General features: G+C 45.3%; 1 protein-coding gene across 1 annotated transcript in view; it reads right to left on the bottom strand.

The window, feature by feature from the left end:
- The window catches only part of CC2D2A (coiled-coil and C2 domain containing 2A), a 118984-nt gene that overhangs the window by 52949 nt on the left and 44039 nt on the right, over nucleotides 1–21996 (bottom strand). Inside the window, 7 exon segments of the mRNA XM_003128860.6 lie at nucleotides 7990–8063; nucleotides 8066–8166; nucleotides 11864–12102; nucleotides 13201–13357; nucleotides 16021–16161; nucleotides 18855–18961; nucleotides 19591–19800. Coding sequence (XP_003128908.4) covers nucleotides 7990–8063; nucleotides 8066–8166; nucleotides 11864–12102; nucleotides 13201–13357; nucleotides 16021–16161; nucleotides 18855–18961; nucleotides 19591–19800 — 1029 coding nt within the window.

Raw genomic sequence — 21996 nt, 5'->3', positions numbered from 1 at the left:
CACCGCAGCTCATGGCAACACTGGATCTTTAACCCACTGAGCAAGGCCTGGCATCGAACCCTCGTCCTTATGGATACTAGTCGGGTTCGTTCCCCTGAGCCATGCGGGAACTCTAACTCTCAGCAGAAGTAAAACATTAGATGATGAATCTGTGGAATGGAATGGTTCTCTTTGCTAAACAACTCAGCTGGTAGAGAGGGTGTAGGATGGCTCTCAGATTTTGTTTCACCTTATTTTACTCCCCATCTGCCTGTCAGCTCCTCCCATAGCCTGCAGAGGGCAGTGTGGTGGACAGGACAGGACAGCCTTGTGGTCCACTGGTTTGGGTCTGAATCCTGACAATGCCACTTACTAGCTGTGTAACCTTGGGCATGACATTCATCCCACTTTTGCCCTCATTGTAAAATGAGGATGTTACCTAAAGCTCAGCAGGAAGGCAGTGGTGCAGCGTAGCTGAGATGGATGAAAAATCTCTTCCCCTCTGTATGAGCTCAAAAATGTTTTTTTTCTTTTTCATCTGGGCATACAAGTGACAATAAGCATGTGCATTATCATAATGCTTTGCAGTTTACAAAGGTCCTTCATAAACATGATTATGTTTCTCCAATATCTCGTTAAATCTTGTTGGCCAATAGATTTTAGAAAGCTTTATGAATGTGGAATTTCTTTTGTTTAAGTTAAACTTTAACTTGTAAGAATGTTTTGGGAGTTCCTGTCGTGGCTCAGTGGTTAATGAATCCGACTAGGAACCATGAGGTTGCAGATTCGATCCCTGGGCTTGCTCAATGGGTTAAGGATCCGGCGTTGCCGTGAGCTGTGGTGTAGATTGCAGACGAGGCTGGGATCCTGCATTGCTGTGGCTCTGGTGTAGGCCGGTGGCTACAGCTCTGATTAGACCCCTAGCCTGGGAACCTCCATATGCCGAGGGAGCGGCCCAAGAAATGGTAAAAATACAGAAAAAAAAAAATTGTAAGAACTTTTTTTGAGACACTCTAATTTTTTTCAAGAAAGACCTTAGGCTTCTGAGGATTTATAGAAATTTTATGGCATATGCTATATTTGTAATTAAATCATCTATATTTCTGGGTACCCAAAGATAAAGAGATGAAAACCAAACGACATTCAAGCTTTGAAAAAAAACAAAAAAAAAAAAAAAAAACCCAAAAAACAGGAGCTAATAAAATCCTGACATTACTTCAAGTTAAGGGAATAGAAACCCTACCAACAGTCAGAAAATTCCATTTATGCTGGTAAAGTGCTTCTGAAAGTGACATAAACACAATATTTAGTATTTAGTTAAACCTTTCCTGACTCTGTACCTCTCTTAACCACCCCTCTGACTACAGAATTTCCAAACAGCTCAACATCCACCCAGGGCAGCTAAATCAGAGTGTGAAACACATCTCAAAAGGAGAACAAATGCAAATTTTTTCAGATACTCTACATCCTCTTCCATAAAGAGAAGAATCAAGTATTTGTTACTTCAGCTGTACAGGACAGAGTTTCAATATTATAGGACTCCAGTGGCTTTGCAAAAACATCCCTACTAGACTGTAATAGTTTATCAAGTATCTTACTGTGGAAGGACCTTAAGAGTTGCTTCTAAGCTCCTGTTTGGTTTGTGTGTGTGTGTGTATTTTTTTTTTCTTTTTTTGTCTTTTTTTAGGGCCGCACCCACAGCATATGGAGGTTTCCAGGCTAGGGGTCGAATGGCTGCTGTAGCCGCCAGCCTACGCCAGAGCCACAGCAGCTTGGGATCTGAGCCGCATCTGCGACCTACACCACAGCTCATGGCAGCGCCGGATCCTTAACCCACTGAGCGAGGCCAGGGATCAAACCTACAACCTCATGGTTCCTAGTCGGAATCGTTAACCACTGAGCCACGATGGAACTCCTATTTTGGTTTTTAATTCCTTGTGGGTATGTCTTGTGCTGGTCGCTATGGCTAATGATGGCCAATAAAATATGCAGTTACTACATAAAGGGTATTTCTGGAGGAGGTCAGTGGGTCAGTGTCCCTGTCTCTGGAACTATATTCCTGTCTAGTGTCGAAGGAGAAATGAATGGAGACTTGGTGCTGGGTCTGCAGGACATGGGCAGTTATGAACTCTGGGGAATGGAGGGTTTGCTGACTGGGACCACTGTCTCGAAGGTAATTATCAATGTTCTTTTTTTTTTCAGGGCTGCACCCGCAGCATGTGGAAATTCCCAGACTAGGGGCTGAATCAGAACTGCAGCTGCCGGCCTATACCACAGCCACAGCAACACAGGATCCAAGCCACATCTGCAACCTACACCACAGCTCACGGCAACGCCAGGTCCTTGACCCACTGAGAGAGGCCAGGATCAAATCTGCATCCTCAGGATACTAGTCGGGTTCATCACCGCTGAGCCATGATGGGAACTCCGTAAATTTTTTTTTTTAATAAGGAAAGATGGAGTCTATTCCAACAAAGCAAAAAAAAAAAAAAAAAAAAAAAGAAAAAAATTCAAAAATTTCTTAAACTCTTTACCCTACTCTTTGAAGGCAGCCAATTGATTTTGGTAGGCTTTGTGAAATAAGAATTTCTTTCTTTCTTTTTTTTTTTTTTTTTTGCTTTTTAGGGCCTCACTCCCAGCATATGGAGGTTCCCAGGCTAGGGGTCAAATTGGAGCTACCGCTGCCGGCCTATGCCACAGCCACAGCAACATGGGATCTGAGTCTCATCTGCAACCTATACCACAGCTCACAGCAATGCCAGATCCTTAACTCACTGAGCCAGGCCAGGGATCGGACCTTCATCTCATGGATCCTATTCAGATTAATTTCCACTGAGCCACAACCGGGAACTCCAAGAATTTCTTTTATTTAAATTAAACTTTAACAGGTAAGATCTGTTGTGGCTCAGTGGGTTAAGAACCGACGGTGTCTGTGAAGATGTGGGTTCACTCTCGGGCCTCGCTCAGTGGGTTAAGGATCCGGCATTGCCACAAGCTGTGGTAGGTCACAGATGTGGCTCGGATCCCATCTTGCTGTGGCTGTAGTGCAGGCCGGTAGCTGCAGGTTCTATTTGACTCCTTGCTCGGGGCATTTCCATATGCTGCAGGTGCAGCCCTAAAAATAAAAAAATAAAAAAAGCAAAGAACAAAAAACAGATAAGATCTGTCTTTTTCGAGACACCCTAATTTTTTTAAATGGCAATTCTACTTAATGCTAGGATGAAATGCTTTTTAAAAAAAATCAGAAAATGGGCACGTTGGAGCTTTAAGTGGGTATTTGTAAATGGCTTTCTGTATAATTAAGTTTAATTCCTGTTTTCTCTCTAGGTCAGGGGTTCTCAGCCTCAGCACTATTGCCATTTGGGGCTGAACAATTCTTTGTTGTGGTAAGGTGTCCTGTACTTTGGAGGATGTTTATCAGCAACCCTGGCCTTGACACATTAGAGATGCCAGTAAATCCTCCCACTTGTGATAATTAAAGTGTCTCCAGACAGTGTCAGCTGTGCCCTGGGGAGGGGGAGGGGCAGCATTATCTCCATTGAGAAGCACTGCTCCAAGCAAAATAGTGTGTGTGGGTGTGTGTGAAGGTGGAATGTTAGTGAAGAAACAAGACAGGAAATATAATTCGATTTATGTTCAACTGCTCTAAAGTTTCAGTCGAGTAAAGCAAGGCAGCAGTGAATTCAGAAGAGCAATCACAACCGCTACCAAATGGGGACTAGTTATGAAATGATTATTATTTCCAGGCATTTGGAATAGTATTTGCTTTAACTCAACAATCTAGTGCAAATTTACCTGCTAACAGTATTTAGAATTACATGGATAAGATAAATCTTAGACCTGTAAGGGCATTAAGTCAAGACAGATAAGAAAATAATCCATTGTGGGAGTTCCCTTCATGGCTCAGTGGGTTAAGAACCTGACTAGTATCCATGAGGATGAGGATTTGACCCCCTGGCCTCGCTCAGTGGGTTAAGGATCTGGCGTTGCCGTGAGCTGTGGCGTAGGTCACAGACGTGGCTCGTATCTGGCGTTGCTCTGGCTGTGGTGTAGGCCAGCGGCTATAGCTCTGATTCAGTCCCTAGCCTGGGACTTCGCTATGCTGCAGGTGTGGCCCTAAAAAGTAAAAATAAATAAATAAAGAAAGAATCCATCATTTATATGGAGTGTCTTAAGTCCTGTGTCTCTGATTTTTTTTTTTTTTTTTTTTTTTTTGCCTTTTTTAGGGCTGCACCCATGGCACATGGAGGTTCCCAAGCCAGGGGTCTAATTGGAGCTGTAGCTGACGGCCTACACCACAGCTCATGGCAATGCCAGATCCCTAACCCACTGAAGGAGGCCAGGAGCGAACCCGCATCCCCATGGTTCCTAGTCAGATTCCTTAACCACTGAGCCATGACAGGAACTCCGTTTTTTATTTTCAAAGTCATCAATCTTCTGCGCCGCCTGCTTTTCTCAGGGCTGACAAATGCGTTCCAATGAACTACACCCTAAAGGAATTCCCGTGCCCTTTGGAGGGAGGGAGCCTCCTCTTGCTGTCCTGACTTTCTCTCCCCCCATCCCAGGGAGCGAGATGAGGGTGATCGGGGGTCTCCAAATAGGGTTGTTTATCCTGCTCTGACGGCGCAGTTCTCCAGAAGTGCTGGAGAAATCAAGAGAGGCTCTGGGAAGGGAAACCCCTGTTATTGCCGGCTCGGTTAAAAGGAAAAGTCCCCTATCTCAGTCCATGCCGGGAATATGAATGCTCAACAGGACTGATTCATAAGGAAAAAATAAGAGTGCTAAGACATTCAAAAGCCACCATGGAGTTCCCACTGTGGCTCAGCTGTAATGACCCTGACTAGTATCCATGAGGACACGGGTTCGATCCCAGGCCTCGTTCAGTGGGTTAAAGATGTGGTGTTGCTTGCCGTGAGCTGTGGTGTAGGTTGCAGACATGACTCGGATCCCGTGTTGCTGTGGCTGTGGTGTAGGCCAGCAGCTGGAGCTCGGATTCAACCCCAGCCTGGGAACGTCCATATGCTGGTGAGCAGCCCCCCCCCAAAGACTAAATAAATAAATAAATAAAAGTCACCCAGCAATATTACCTGACAGTTGTTAGTTTGGGGGAGTTGAGAAGATGAATATGGGGTGACATTATAGATGTGAATGATAAAAAAGGGAAGGTCATGATCAGAAAGCTTATTTCTAAATCAGAGTTCATTTTTGTGAAAAGCCAAGCATTGATTTTGGAAAGTCCTCAGAAGCCAGACTTTTCAAGGCCTTTCTGGAAGGCGCCTGGCCCTGCTCAGCTCCCATTCTGTGAAGCTCCCTTCTCACCCTTCCCTCGAGGCCAACTTTGAGTCTCCTCCTTTTTTTACTCCCTGTGGTCAAATCATCATCAAGACCCCCTTTTTTCGAGGCTGCAATGTGGCTCTAATTCATTCCTCCTTCGCATTTCCAGTGCAAGGTCCTGAATCTGTCCCTGCACCCCTGGCCACCTGTGGACTTCTCTGCTCGGTAAGGCTGCCCTGCACTCCTCTCTCAAGCCTGGCTAGGAGACCCTGAGCCTAGGGGTTCAAAACACACACAAACATCACATTCCACACTGGTCCCTTCAGTGGTGCTTCGTACCTGCACCTTGAGCCTTCTTTCTTGCAGTTGTCTCTCCCTCAACTCCTAGCTGGATTTTCAGCTCCTAGGCAGGGCCCTGTACACCCCTGGCTCGGCATCACTCAGTGGCTCTGAACAATCAAGCAACATTCAGGGCTTGGTTGTTGAGTCATCACTGGATTCATTATACTTCTGAGAATCTTAAGATCTCTTCCGAAACACATTACACGCTCAACTTCAGAATTTGAGAGCACTGGCAGAAATAGATGCATTTCAGGTGATTTTTCTTACCCTTCTGAAGTTGTCAGTAATTCTCAAACCTTCCCTAATTCAAAATTGCAATTATATGGAAAAATTTCCAAATGGTACCGTGCTGTTCCTAGATAGTTGAAATACAATATTCTCTAAATTTATTTCATCCATAATCGCTGCTCAATCATAAAAATATTCCATTGAGCCATTATGATATGTGACTTGATCAGTTATCAAACCTTTATAGATAGTTTAAGAACTTAGCCAAGTGTCCTTTAATTTGTAATTTTTTAAAGAAGATTAATTTAAAAAGGACAAATTTGTAATTTTTTAGAGATGATGACATGATCAGCTCTTAAGGCCAAGATAATTGCCTACAAGTATATTCTTAATATTATAGGATGAAGTTTTGCTTTTTCACTTAAAAAATTCATTTCATAATATTTCAGAGAATTACTCTTTACATATGAATTTTTAAATTAAAAAAATATTTAGGGCCGCAGGTGGGGCATATGGAAGTTCCCAGGCTAAGGGTCAAATCAGAGCTGGGCTATTTTACCAAAAGATGCTGAGGTTTGTTCATACCTTCTTCAAGACTGAGATTCATGCTTAAAGACTTCAAGGCTATCTCCAACTTCCCATCTCCATCAGCAAGACTTCTTTCTCTCTCTTTTTTTTTTCCCAGGGCCGCATTTGTGGCCTATGGATGTTCCCAGGCTCAGGGTTGAATGGAGCTACAGCTGCAGGCCTACACCACAGCCACGGCAATGTTAGATCCAAGCCACATCTGTGACCTGCATTGCAGCTCATGTCAATGCCAGATCCTTAAGCACCACAAACATGATGACTTAAACCCAACATTCATCCCCTCACAGTTCTGGACGCCCTGAAGTCTGAGCTGGGCCAGCAACTGAACCCGCCTCCTCCTGGGTACTAGTCAGGTTCTTAACCCACTGAGCCACAAGGGGAACTCCATCTACAATACTTAAAAAAAAAACCGTTTTGATAGTGACACCCTCAGCGAAGCTAATATTCAAGAAAGTCAACAGGAGATAGTACATTAGGTTTCTCTTATGTTTTAGAATATATGGGAAATAAAATATCAGTACACTGGTGGAAGGTGGAAAGTGGGGGCTGGTCAGGTGGCCTGAGCTCTCACGGGCACCTGTGGGAGGCCAGGGCCTTCTGTCTTTTGCACTTGTTTCAGTATGTGGGGGGGTCTCCTTCTGGGGGCCCCCCTCCTTCCTCCCTGCCTTGCTCTGGTCAGCTGCTCCCTGGCCTCACGCCAGCACTGCACCTGCTGATCTTCCTCTGCAGGGGAGGAGGGGAGGGGAGTCAAGGAAGACTCTCAGCTGAAATCCTTGCAGTTCTGTGCTTGGGGATGAGAAAGACTCTGTAGTGCCCCCAGCAGCCCAGCAACCCGTTGCTGTAAGGAGCAGGTGACAGCTAAGCATGGAGCTGGCTTCTGGATTTTGTGTTTATTGACTTTCTCCATCCAGTTTTATTCTTCATTTAGACACTTCACCCTGTGCAGTAAACCTTACTTTATTTTACTGTATTGCATTTTTTGGCCTCTCTAGAGCCTTTGAAGGGAGCGAGACCCTGCCGACACCTTGATTTTGGACTTCAGGGAGTCCAGAACTGTGAGGGGATGAATGTTGGGTTTACGTCATCATGTTTGTGGTGCTTAGTTACAGCAATGCAGACACAGCTCAATGTATTGCTCATGGTGACATTTAGGCTGGTGGGGAGTTTTATTATTTGGGGGGGATCCTAGCACTGTGTCCCGCCCCCCCATCATAACCACCTGTGATTACATAAGTTGATTTCTCTGGTCGGTTGTGCCAGGATCGTGGTATAACACGATGTTGAAATTCTCCTCCAGTGACTGAGCCAGAGATCACTCCAGCTCCCACCCTCTCTCGCCCCCCCACCTTGTCTTGAGACACACACTTGAGCACCGTGGCCAGTAACTCCATCAGCATCTTTAGGCGGCAAGCAGGGTAACAGATCTCTTCTGCGAAGAGCTTAAGACCTGCCCAGGCGGAAGCTGACCTACTGTGGTCCTGGAGAATCTGTCAGGACCCCGCATGGCTGACTTAAAACCGTCTCACCCCTGGGATGACCACAAACTCCTGGGACAGTAACTGTCATTAAAATAGGTACCTGCAGTGTTAAACTCTCCGGCCAGTTGAATATTTGCAGATTGAAAATCTGTCCGAAGTGAACTCGGAAGTCTGCCCGAGCGGCCGACTGTCGGTCCTGGACACTTCCTTGTTGTTGAAGATCACCTTCAAGTGCACCGAGCGCCTCCTGACGTCCTCCCTTCGCAAGACCTCCACCCTGCAGAGGGAGACGGTTCACCAGAGGCATCAGTACCCTCCCTAAGTGTAACTGGAGTTTTGGCAAACGAGCGCCGAACTGAACAGGATACACTAGAGGTGACGCTATAAGGCACTTTCAACATCCTTTTTTTTTTTTGTCCTTTTTTTGCCTTTTCTAGGCCAGCTCTTATGGCATATGGAGATTCCCAGGCTAGTGGTCTAATCGGAGCTGTAGCCACTGGCCTACACCAGAGCCACAGCAACGAGGGATCCAAGCCACATCTGCAACCTATACCACAGCTCACGGCAACGCCGGATCCTTAACCCACTGAGCGAGGCCAGGGATCGAACCTGCAATCTCATGGTTCCTAGTCAGATTGGTTAACCACTGCGCCACGACGGGAACACTTTAATCTTCCTTGAATCAAGATAGCCATGGGTCTCGCAGAGCTTAATATCATGTACGTTGCGATAGGAAGTAAGAGCCTCGGAAAAGGTCCATTTAGAACTGTGCTCCAAGCATCACCAGGCTCCTTACTTTTTCCAAACAAGCCTTACACTTCTATTCCAACATTTTAAGTAAACAGAATCGTGTTATTGGTTAAATGGAGTAAATTCAGACCATAAAAGCTACTAGTGCTTTATGCCTGGGTAGGATATTTTATCCTAAAAGTATAATAGCATATTGTAGCAGTTGGGTCAAGTCCGTTTTTCCAAGATCCCAGCCTTTTCTCAACATTTTCCGATGGTGAGTCACTGCTTATTGGCTGCAGGGGATTAAGAACTGCTCCTATTTTTAAAGGTCATTTGAATCCCAATAGGAGATAGGAGATATCCTGGCAAGCACATGGTTCCCATAGCCAGGAAGTTTAAAACCTTCAAAACTGGAGTTCCCGTCGTGGCACAGAGGAAATGAATCCGACTAGAAACCATGGGGTTGAGGGTTCGATCCCCAACCTCGCTCAGTGGGTTAAGGATTCAGTGTTGCCGTGTGCTGTGGTATAGAGGCAGACTCGGCTTGGATCTGGTGACGCTGTGCCACAGGCCGGCAGCAACTGCTCTGATTAGACCCATAGCCTGGGAACCTTCACATGATGCAGGTGCAGCCCTAAAAAGACAAAAAGAAAAAAACCCCCAAAACCTTCAAGAGCTGTCTTTGATTTTACTGTATGTATTTGCAGAGATGCCCGCCCCACATGCCAGTTATTGGTTAAGTCAGTAGCAACTCCAGCTTGTTAAGGAAATGAAATGGTTAGAACATAAAATTCTAAAACACACTCAGGGTTTTTTTTTTTGGGTGGTAGGTTTGTTTTTTTTTTTTTTTTTTTTTTAAATACTATGGTGATATATACACAACATCATTTAAACTAATTATTTTTGTCTTTTTGCCTTTTTAGGGCCACACCCACAGCACATGGAGGGGTCCAACTGGAGCTGTAGCCACCAGCCTACACCACAGCCACAGCAACTGGGGATTTGAGCCCCGTCTGCGACCTCCATCACAGCTCATGGCAATGCCGGATCCTTAACCCACTGAGTGAGGCCAGGGATGGAACCTGCATCCTCATGGATGCTAGTCAGGTTCATTAACTGCTGAGCCACGGCAGGAGCTCCCCCTTTAAACTGTTTTGAAGTACACCCTTCGGTGGCATAAGTACATTCACAATGTTGGGTAACCAACCTCACTGTCTGTCTTTAGAAGGTTTTCATCATCACAACTGAGTGGGTAGTTTTAATTTTTACATGTCTAAAATTTAGGCCCATCTCAGGCATGCAATTGCTCCACTGAACTTGAATTTTTTTTTTTTCTATAAAGGACATGTAACACCAAATCTCAAGACGTATACAAGACGCTCAAAGACCTCACTCGGAGTTTTTAAAAGGCGTATTGCCAATAACATCATGCTACAAACAGACCTAAAACACCCCCTTCTTGTGTATGGTCCCCTTACCTGATGGCCCGATGAAGGGAGTCAATTAAAATCACTGCTTGGGGCCACCTGGTTTAGAGTCAACCAGGTTCCAACCCAGTGAAAACTCAGAAACTTCAGACTGAAGTTTGCGCTCTTGGTCAAATGGCACGCCACCATCAAAACTGTTCAAACAAGTCTAAATGGTTCCTTTTAATAACCACGCTGCATAATCACATATGTTGAGTGCTCATGACAAAGTTATGGGGTATGGTATTTGCGGCTTGAAAGTAACTAATTTAGTGCTGGGGAATCGTTTATTTATGTATAACGTCTGAATGCTATGAAGTTGAGAGAACACGTGAAAATGCACAGGAAGCTCCGATATGAAAGTAAGTTATTAGTACATTAACAGAAAATGAAACTAAGAAGCACGTAGGCGTCTTTTAATGACATCCTTGTTAACCCCCACATCCTAGTCATCTCTTCGGCTGACTGACTTGACCGATCTCTCATTTTTTACGCTAAAGATTCCAATCTGAGACATTCCCTGTGTTCATGACAGGTCTTCTGTCTACTGGAGCATTAAGCCCTGGATCTGGGGATATCCATTATTTCAATAGATTTCCTTTACTAGATAGCACTGTGCTATAGCATGCATCAGAATCATCTGGAAACCTTGTGAAAACACAGTCTCCTGGACCCTAACTCGGAATTTCTAATTCACTGGGAAAGCCTAAGAATTTGCATTTCCAACAGGCTCCAGTGAAGCTGATGCTGCTGGTCCTGAGGCTATACTTGAAGACCCATTTCTGTAAAGTGTAGGAAAGAAAGAAATAGGAAATTTAAAAAACTGTTGTATTAAATGATAAGTTTTGTGTTTAATTTACATTTTATTCATTTATTTTCTTTTTTTTTTTAGTCATGCCTGAGGCGCAGGGAAGTTCCTGGGGTAGGGGCTGAATTGGAGCTGCAGCTGAGGCCTACAACACAGCCCCGGCAACATTGGATCTGAGCCACATTTTTGACCTATGACACAGCTGGCGGCAACGCTGGATCTTTAATCCAATGAGCAAGGCCAGGGATCAACCCTGCATCCTCACAGACACTATGTTGGGTTCTTAACCCGATGAGCCACAAGAGGAATTCCGAATTATACAATTTTTAAAAGGAGGATGAACATACATATACATATATATGGATATATGTATATATATGTTTACGAATTACATGTACAGATTAATAAACATTATATAGCTCTTGGACATCAAATACGAATGACTGGAACTGTTTTTCTACCAGATCTGGAGGGTAAGCCTCAGATGGCCTGACTTAATCACATGCTAGAGGGAACATCCACAGTTCCTTTGGGAGGCTCTACAGCGTCTTCAAAGAAGAAGTTGGCCATGGGGCAGCTGAAATCAAGGGCCAAGGACGGACCTGGGTGTCTGTGCCTGGGAGTGGGGATATGCACGCAGTGGGTAGAGAAGACCCTCTGAGGTTACAGGTAGAGGCTCCAAATCAGAAGCTGCTCAGGCAGGCTCTGTGCAGAGCACCCCCTACAGGCAGTTTTAGGTAGTGAACTCTGAGTGGCCAGTGGGGATGCAGCAGGTAAGTGAACCAAATGAAATCATGAAAATCTGAACAAATACTTGCAATTTCACACGATGCAAGCTAATGTCTATCTACAGAGAGTTCATGATTCTCCCATCTTCCCATGTAGGTCAGATGTACACTCCACGGGGTACACGTGTATGTGTGTGTGTGTGTGTGTCGACTCCATTTGTGGTCGGAGCATCTGCTCACCTGGGACACTGGTCGTTGGGTGTCACGCTCCCCGCCAGGCTCAACTCTGGGACCAGCGTGGGCTCCCCGGGCCTCCTCCGGCTCTGGGCTGCCCTCTCCCTCACCTGCTGCTCTAGCACAGCCCGGTCCATGGGCTCCGGAGGGATGGGCTTCACAGGCTCTTCCCCGGGGTCTGGCTCCTCCATCTCCTCATCGGCATGTTCTTCCGCTGCTTGTTTCTTTTTCTTCTTTTTGGCCCTCTGTCGAGTAAGAGGCAGACTTAGGTCAAACAGGAGTTGGGGAATTTCTTTCAAAACGCCGGACTTCGGGAGCTCCCGCTGTGGCTCAGAGGGTTAAGAACCGACTAATATCCAGGAGGATGTAGGTTTGATCCCTGGCCTCGCTCAGTGGATTAAGGATTCGGCGGTGGCTGCAAGCCGCTTTGAACGTAGGTTGCAGATCCAGCTCAGATATGGTGTGGCCGTGGCTGTGGCACAGGCTGGCAGCTGCAGCTCTGATTTGACCCCTGGCCTGGGAACTTCCATATGCTGCAGCTTTTTCCAAAAAAGAAAAAACTACAACAACAACAACAAAAAATAAAAGCACAGTCTTGAGAATCAGACCTAAACATAAACCCAGCTCCACCCCAGCCAGCTGGGTGCACCCAGGCAGCTCACTAAGCCATCTGACCTCAGCGTGTCTCAGTTTTCTCATCTCCAAAATGGGCACAATCATAGGAAAGTCTCTCCAGGGCTGTAGAAATGACACAGTGCCTGTAACACACTTCTCACAGGGCCTGGCTCCTAGCAAGAGCTTAACAAACCTCAGCTACTCCTGTGATCATCGCTCTGGCTTCTAAAGACCTAAGGACACATCTTGAAGTTAAAGTAAGGCTTGGGAGCACAACTGGCACGGCAGAGCATACTGATCCATTCTTTACTGCCCCCGGATTCATATTTTGCAGGGTCCTGTGTACAAAGAGATATAATTTCTGGGGGGAAACCCAGAAGCACCAGTACCCTGCTTTCAGCAGGGTAAAGCATGTGGAATACTCAGCATAGTGTTGTGCTAGATCCATGAGCGATCACTGCAGTATTACGTGTCTGTTCACGCAAAGAGAACCGTCTTTGGAAAAATCTGGCTCTGGTATCAGCTGGCTGGGTGGCTTTTTCGACCGTGTGTTAACTAACAGGTTCACTCTTTTATCCTTTTGTCCCTATCGAGGGAGCTGAGAGTGAGAGTGGAGCCAGCGGGGGACCCCAGTCTGCCCGCCCAGTTTCCCTCCTCCTGTCTGGAGGGGCGCCCTCCCAGACCCTTCCTGGCTCCAAGGTCAGCTGAGTTCAAGGCTGTTTGCAGACCTGGGCTTTCTTCCAGGCTTTCCACTGCTGCTGTGCGGCTCTGTATTCCTCCATCTTCCGCTCATACTCTTCCGCATGCTCTTCCAACAATTCACTTATCTCAGCCTGAATTTCTGCTTCATATGCTTCGTCCTCTGCTCTCTGGTCAACTTTTTCCCTGTAAGATAAGTAACAGCCCCTTGGTTATTTCTTGAAATTAAGTGATAGAACAATAACACAAATACCTGTACAGGGCTTGCTCTGTGGCGAGTCCTCTTATAAAAGCTTTGCATAGGTGAGCTCACACCCCCATGATGCAGATACTATTACCACTGGGGTTTTACACACGGGAAGACTGCAGCACAGAGAGGTTAAGTGACTTGCCCAAGAACACAAAGCTGGTGAATAGGAGAGCTGGAATATGAGTCTAATCTCTTCACCGTGAAGCAAAATAGCCACGCTGAGTTACACGATGCAGATGGCACACTGATAAGTGAGTTCTCCACATACTGGGGTAGCAGATTCATGGTAGGTATTCTGTTAATTCTTCACATCTCTACGGAATCACTTCGTTATGTGGCTACCAAGTCCCTGAAACCAGTTCTTTGACGTTGGACTGACGATTTGAGTTTTTCTTTGATGATGCTGCTGACAGTCCAGCAAAGCTGGGCCCAACTCAAAGCAATGTTTCCCACAGTGAAACATCGTTCTATAGAACGATGGTTCTGTGAGATGCCCTACAAAAAAAAGGGTGCTGTGGCCAAATCAACACAATGAACAAATGTGAAGCGTTCCTTGTTGCTTTGTAAAGAGCTTTGCCGAGCCCTGTAGATGGCAGTGGGCAGTGTGACTCCCCGGGAGGGGGAGAGGTAAGCATGGGACCCAGCACATCCCACCCAGTACTTTAAAGTTGTTCAGCCTGCTCCCTGCACTTATCTCCTAATGTGACCAACGTGATCTAGCCTGCAGGTTCTACTCCCCTAAAGTTTCTTCTCCTTTTTAATGTTTTTATTTCTTTGGGGGGCTGCTCCTGAAGCATGTGGAAGTTCCCAGGCTGGGGACTGCACTCGCACCACAGCAGAAACCCAAGCCACCTAAGCTGACAATGCTGGGTCCTTAACCTGCTGAGCCACAAGGGAACTCCTCCTCCTCCTTTTTAGAGAAACTTAGTCTCTTGCCTGGAGCTGACCAATGTTTGCTTATGTACACGTGTGGCCCTGGTGGGTTAGCAGGTAACAGCCACCACAAGGCACATCACTTTGGAAACACAGTGACACCTGAAATTTATCAACATCAGGGAAATTTGCTCCCCCAATCATATTCCATCTCTGATAAGTAGCGACTCATTTGCTTTTCTCCTTACTAATCAGAGGCATGCATAAGCTAGTTCAAATTTAAATATTTTTACAGGAAGAAATTATGCTATATCCTAAGGTAGCTAGATGAGTCAAGAATGTGAAAAAAGGACACTCTGAAAGAATTTAGGACACAGCTACTTATGGGGGAAAGGGACATGAAATGTCACGGAAAGGAAGTTTGTAACCTAGAGGTGACTTAAGGGTAAATTTCCTATAAATTTTGGTTTTTCCTAAACTTAAAGAAGGAAGGAGAAAACAATTCTGTATATATTTATGCTCTGCTTCTGGATGAGAGGGGTGGCCTGGAAAATAGACTTCAGAAGCGGAAACAATGGAATATCTGGGAGACATTCATGATTTCTGTGGGACAGACTATTTAAATTTGTTTTTATATTAACTGAGCTAAGCGCCATTAAGTGACAGGTGCATCGCTGTCTGGGACCAAATGTCCTCTGGTGACATGGTCCTTGTCCTGATAAAGCAAGTCTAGTATTTTTCCTGGAACTTGTAGGATGTTTTCTCAGTTTCATGATAATTACAACTCCTCCAAACAGTAATTTGCAGCCATATCTTATCTCTGTAGGTTTTATCTCTACAGCTAAAACCTGTGTTCAGAGCAAAGCATCAGGTGATTGCCCACTTTCGTCACTTTTCACGTAGATGTGTGAGCACATGTATTCAGATGAAACAAACAGGAAGGGACCAAAGCCCGCGGCAGAGATGCTCTTGAATTAATACACAGAAAAGAGTTGTGTTGTGATAACTGGACTCCCTTTTTTGTTGTTTTTTTTTTTTTAGCTTTTTAGGGCCGTACCCATGGCATATGGAAGTTCCCAGGCTAGGGGTCGAATCAGAGCTACAGCCAGAGGCCTACGCCACAGCCACAGCAACTTGGAATCCGAGCCACATCTGCGACCTACACCACAGCTCACGGCAATGCGGATCCTTAATCCACTGAGCGAGGCCAGGGATCAAACCCGATCCTCATGGATCCTAGTCGGGTTCATGAGCCGCTGAGCCACTAAAGGAACTCCCTTTACTCTTATTATGTATCAAAGTCTAGTCAGTTCGGCAGTATTAATATTATCAACGCATACTCTCTCCATTCCATACACAAAGATCAATTCCAAATGGATTACAGATGAATTTGAAAGATAAAACGAAAGCGATTACAGGAGACAATACAGTAGTATATCTCCTCAGAGGAAGGATTTATTTATTTATTTTTTGGCTGCACGCACAGCATATGGATGTTCCCGGCCAGGGATCAAACCCGCACCACTGCAGTGACAACACTGGATCCTTAACCTGCTTAGAGACAGGGAGCTCCCAGTATTGTTCTAGTTCTTAACTTGGGGAGTGGCTATGCGGTTATTCATTTGCAGCTATTTTTTTAAAGTATTTTAAAAACTATATCTATGTTTTATACATTTTCCTCTATGCATGATCTAACCCAATACGACAATTTTTGAAAAAAGCCTACTTTCTCAAAACAAGTTTCAATGGTGTATTTGTAAACCTCTGGAACTCTCGAAGGGATTTCATCTCTTTCCAAACTTTTATGATGGTCTTAAGCAATGCTCGATCTTTCTCTTGTTCAGCGTCACGCAGTTTTCTTGTCTGCCTACAAGACAGAATACATGGATGCATATTAAAAAGTTATTCAGGTGAGTTTGCAAATTAGAAAAAGAAACTAACAACACTGTAGTGATTGTATAGCTAATTTCACAGCTACACTATTTCTGTCGTACTAGAAAACCAAAGCCGTGAATACAAATTTGAAGTCAGTAGGATGCTGGTCTATTTTGAGATGTTATTTGATTTTGTTTTCTCCAGGAGAGTCTGGCTTCAATTAAACTAAGTTACCATTTAAAATTCTCATGAATATTTTGCAATCTTAAACAGCCACCTTCGAACTTATAAAAATAAGGGAACGCAGTTCTCATGAACTAAATAATTGAAAACAGGAAAGTATGTTGCTGTCACATTTAACAAGTATATTAAAGTCTGCCTGTGTTAACACAGATCCACAAGTTCTACATTCATGCCTTGGTGAGTTTTCAGTGCTAAATAGATTAGAATTTGTCTTTTTTAAACAGCTGAACCTGTGGCATACAGAAGTTCCCAGGCTAGGGGTCGAATCTGAGCTGCAGCTGCAGCAGACACCGCAGCCACAGCCACATTCATCCAAGATGCATCTGCGACCTACTCCGCAGCTTGCAGCAATGCTGGATCCTTAACCAACTGAGTGAGGCCAGGGATTGAACCTGCATCCTCACAGACAATGTCAGGTTGGGTTCTTAAACCTTTGAGACAAACAGGAACTCCTAGATTAAGAATGTTTTTAACGTGAAGAGGCAGCATTTGAAAGTGCTTTCATTTTTCTCGACACTATTTAAAGTGGGAATTATTCTCTCTCTCTCTTTTTTTTTTTTTTTTTGCTTTTTTAGGGCTGCACTAGTGCAACATGGAGGTTCCCAGGCTAGGGGTTGAATCAGGGCTGCAGCCGCCGGCCTACATCACAGCCACAGCAACTTGGGATCTGAGCCGCATCTGTGACCTACACCACAGCTCGAGGCAATGCTTAACCCACTGAGCGAGGCCAGGGATCAAACCTGCAACCTCATGGTTTCTAGTCAGATTCATTTCCGCTGTGCCATCACGTGAACTCCAGTTTGGGAATTATTTAAATGCCTTACGTTAAGCCCCCTCTACAAATGACAGCCAAATCCATAACCCAAATGTACTCTACGATGCCATTAAATAGTTAATTAAGGAATTTGATTTTTTTTTCTTGAGCAAGTTCAGGTGCCATTTCGGGGGATTCAGAAGGGTCTAGGAGATATGATGTGTCTTGTCCTCAGGGAGTTTATAGTTGAGCTTAGAGAACAGACACATAGACAAGGGCTGAGTGAGTGCCCTAGGAAACCATGGGAATGGGGGCAGGCTTTCATGAATCAGCACCTCCTGAGCTTCAGAAGGAAAGGCTGACATCTGGAGGCTGTGCTTGATGACTCAGTCTGTGCAGATGGTACAGAGAAGCACAAAGGTCTAGGTATCTGATCATTCAGTTAGTATCATGGGAAAGGAAGATGGCAGCCAGTTAGTGGTTGGGGGGCTAAGACTGGGGACTCTCAGGAGAACTTAGAAGATCTAGAAGGCAGTGAACTAGAATAAGAAACACTCTCCTTGGAGTTCCCATCATAGCTCAGCAGAAATAAATCTGACAAGCATCCATGAGGATGCAGGTTTGATCCCTGGCCTCAATCAGTGGGTTAAGGATCCCGCGTTGCCATGAGCTGTGGTATAGGCTGCAGATACAGCCTGGATCTGGCGTGGCTGTGGCGTAGGCCAGTAGCTTCAATGACCCCTAGCCTGGGAACTTCCGTGTGCCACAGGTATGGTCCTAAAAAAAAAAAAAAAGAAAAAAGAAAGAAATGCTCTTCTTGAAGAGCCATAAAGTGTTCTGGATAAGGGCCCAGATGTAGGGACCAGATCGCCCAGAGGAAAGGTGGTGCAGGAATGGGGACGGGTTAGACAGTGAAGGGGAGGGAAGGGCGTAAGGACAGCATATTTAGCAATATTTGCATTTAAGATATTTTTCAGAAGTTTGGCTGGGAAGGGAAATGCAGAGATAAAGTGGTGACCGGATGGGGATTTGGGATCCTAGAATTTTATTAGATCAAAATTGAGCATAGAGGAAGGTGAAGACCCAGGAGAGGGGTGACATGCCCCCCATGTGACACCAACACCCATGTCTCCTCCTTTCTCACAGAGCCAGGGGCCAGCTCGGAGGACAGCAGTGTGCTCAAGATGCTGCTTACGGAGAACGAGATGGAGATGCTTCCTGTGCCGCTGGCTGAGTTGTAGCTGTGCCCGCCAGGGACTTGGCGGATGGCTCGGGGCTGGGACTCCAGGCTGCTCATCAGCATCTCTAGGGAGCTTCAGCAAAGGGTCCTTGCACACATCCGCAGAGTAGTTGTGCACACAGCTCCTTAGAGTACACGTGACTGAGGCAGCACTGCCAGGTCCCAGCCTATGGGCATTTCCAGCTCTTTGCTCATTGCTGGCCAGAGCGCTCTCTGAAGCGGTGGCTTTAATGATATTTGTTTCCACCAGCAGAGCGTGGAAGTTGCCATATCCTCCCATCCTCATTCTTTTATTGGGCTTCAAATCTGGTGTTTAAATGATGGATATGTACTATTATTTCCCTTGACTGAATGTAGTCAGGACATTCAGAAAAACTCTGAAGAAAACAAACTCTCAACAAGTACAGGAAACAAAAGGGCAGGAGTTATACTCACAGACGTTACTCACCGAATTTCAGATTTATACTCATTGATGGCTTTGGAGGTTGTTTCAAGAGACTTAGGAGCTTTTGCTGGATGAAGGCCCATGTGAACAGCATTTCTCAGAGCTTGGAGCTTGGAGAGATGCGGACACAAGCTTTGAGTTAGAAGTTCTACTCACTGAAGTGATGACATGCTGGGACCCTCCCACTTCTCCAGGGCAACCTGAGGCCAGCAACCTGCGAATGGATATTCAAGCATCCAGCTGTCTCCATGCTTTCACTAAAGCCAATTTTGACAGAGAGCTATTGCTTCTATTCGTTTTTTTTCTTTTTTCTTTTCTTTTTTTTTTTTTAAGGGCCGCACCCGCGGCATATGGAGGTTCCTAGGCTAGGGGTCTAATCCGAGCTGCAGCTGCTGGCCTACACCACAGCCACAGCAATGCAGATCCGAGCCGCGTCTGTGACCTACACCACAGCTCACGGCAACGCGGGTCCTTAACCCACTGATGAGGCCAGAGATCGAACCCTCATCCTCATACTAGTCTGATTCATTTCTGCTGTGCCAAAACAGGAACTCCATGTGCCACTGAATTCACACACGTTAAATGTACATGTCATATCCATTCTTTTGCCTCAAGGTAGGACAACATAGCGCGTCCTAGACAGAGGGAGCAGGAAGGAAGCACATGTGCATTTGCTGCCGAAAGGTATTTTTGTTGTTTGGGGCCCATCAGCCACTGGCACAGAAGAGATCACAAGTACCTTATCAGTTAGAAATTGTGCCTTGTTTCTCTGGCGTCTTGCAAGGTACTGGTCATATAACTGGGCCAGCTTGGCTGCCAAAACATGCTCTCGGCTGAAACAGGGATGATGCGTGAAGATTAGCCCTGAAATATCAATGTCCAGTTGGAAATTTCCAGGAAGGTCTCCGGCTCCAATCATATGCTGACTTCTGTGGACATACTTTACTGCCTGCCAAAGAGAGCAGAAAGCACGGGGGACATAGTTAAAGTCCTTGCTCGGTGAGGCTCTGAGGTGCAAAGGGAGAAGCCAGATGTAAAATACCCTCTACTCTGATCAAGCCAGGAGAACAGGGCTCCATTCCCTGTTCCCTAGAGTTTTGGGGGCGGCTCTTCTCTGAATACTTAAAAAGTAAAATGAAGACTGTTACGTTCAGAATGAATGAGCATCGAGGTGCTACACAGCACAAGGAACTGTACCCAGTCTCTTGGAACAGATCATGATGGAAGATACTATGAGAAAGGGAAGGTATATATATGTATGCCTGAGTCACTGTGCTGCCAGCAGAATTTGACACAACACAGCAAATCAACTATACTGCAGTTAAAGATGAAAAGTAAAAAAAAAAAGTCAAAAGAAAGACAAGGAGTAAGAGAAGCCATTGCAATCTTGCTTTCCTGGGTCTTTTGGGGTTTATCTCTATGAAGTCATTGTCCTAATCTTTGTCATGCCACTCGTCCATTTCAAGATTTTGGAAATCTTGGGTTTTGCAGCTGGTGACCTTGACATTCTTTTAATGAGAAGCACAGATTCTAGTCCAGACTGATAATTATTTGGATCAGAAATATATTCTCCACGTGGGGAAGTTTTCAGTTTGTACAGAACAGCCAAAGACTCACTCACTGAACCAAGCGTCATGCTGGCACCTAATTTCCCTGGGGAAGAAGAAGGTCAGACAGTCTGCAAAATAACAAAGGAAGAGGGAGGCGGAGCAGCTGAGTGTGTAGAAAACAGGAGTGGAAATTTCCACTGAGACTTTCGTGGATCACTTGGTGCAGAGTGTGTCAGATAAATCTCCGTTTTTCTTGCTTAAAATTGTCAAGATGGAGTTCCCCTTGAGGCTCAGCAGTAATGAACCCGACTAGTATCCATGAGGATGCAGGTTCCATCCCAGGTCTCCATCAGGGGTTAAGGATCTGGCGTTGCCGTGAGCTGTGGTGTAGGTTGCAGATGCGGCTCGGATCTGGCATTGCTGTGGCTCTGGCGTAGGCTGGCAGCTGCAGCTCCAGTTAGACCCCTAGCCTGGGAACCTCCATACGTCGCAGGTGAGGCCCAAGAAATGGCAAGAAGACAAAAAAAGAGTACATGGCCCCCAAATGTATTATTTACGTGTTATGAGGTTAAATGGAAGTTGCAAACACTCGAGTCAGAAGTGAAGCTTTGGTCCTTCTTTTTTTTTGCTTTTTAGGGCCACATCTGCGGCACATGGAGGTTCCATATACATTTGAATCTAACCTTCATTTGCAGTTGTGCTGTGCTGTTGTCTGCTTTGTACCAGTATTCATGAGTCAAAATAGAAAGGTGTATTTCTTTTAGCCATTCAATTTCATACTTATTTTCCTCCAAATCAGCAGACTACTTACGTATATTTAGGACTTATGAGTCCCATACAATGTATCTCGCATTTTCCTAAAAGAACAAGTTTTCTCCCAAAAAATAATATTCAGTCTGTCGTTGATGAGAAAACCGATAGATTTTTTATTTTTTAAAAAAGTTCTTCTAAAACTGGGATGTGTTTACAAACATGGTAGGCTTGAATAGCAGTGGACTGACTAGTACCTTCCAAAATATGCTGAATTGAATCTCGATTTGGATTTATAGTGAGGAAAGTCCATCCTTAGAGGTCATATTCCACCAATACTTTGTACCTTATGAAAGCCCTAGTTGTTGTTGTTTTTGGGTTTTTCTTTTTCTTTTTTTTTTTTTAGGTCTGCACTTGCAAACTGTTCCCAGGCTAGGGGCTGAATCAGAGCTCTAGCTTCTGGCTTATGCCACAGCCACAGCAATGCAGGATCCAAGCTGCTTCTGCGGGCTACACCACAGCTCACTGCAACACTGATCCTTAACCCACTGAGCAAGGTCAGGGATTGAACCTGCATCCTCACAGATACTGGTCGGGCTCATTTCCACTGCGCCATGGGGCCCCTAGCACATCCACTTTTTAAAATTTTTATTTATTTATTTATTTTGTCTTTTGTCCTTTAGAGCCAAACTGTGGCATGTGGAGGTTCCCAGGTTAGGGGTCTAACTGGAGCTACAGCTGCCAGCCTATGCCAGAGCCATAGCAATGCCAGATCCGAGCGGTGTCTGTGACCTACACCACAGCTCACGGCAACGCCGGATCCTTAACCCTCTGAGCGAGCCCAG

This window comes from Sus scrofa, chromosome 8 (genome assembly GCF_000003025.6).
Source record: "Sus scrofa isolate TJ Tabasco breed Duroc chromosome 8, Sscrofa11.1, whole genome shotgun sequence".
NCBI lineage: Eukaryota > Metazoa > Chordata > Mammalia > Artiodactyla > Suidae > Sus > Sus scrofa.
This window is presented reverse-complemented; position numbering and strand designations above follow the sequence as displayed.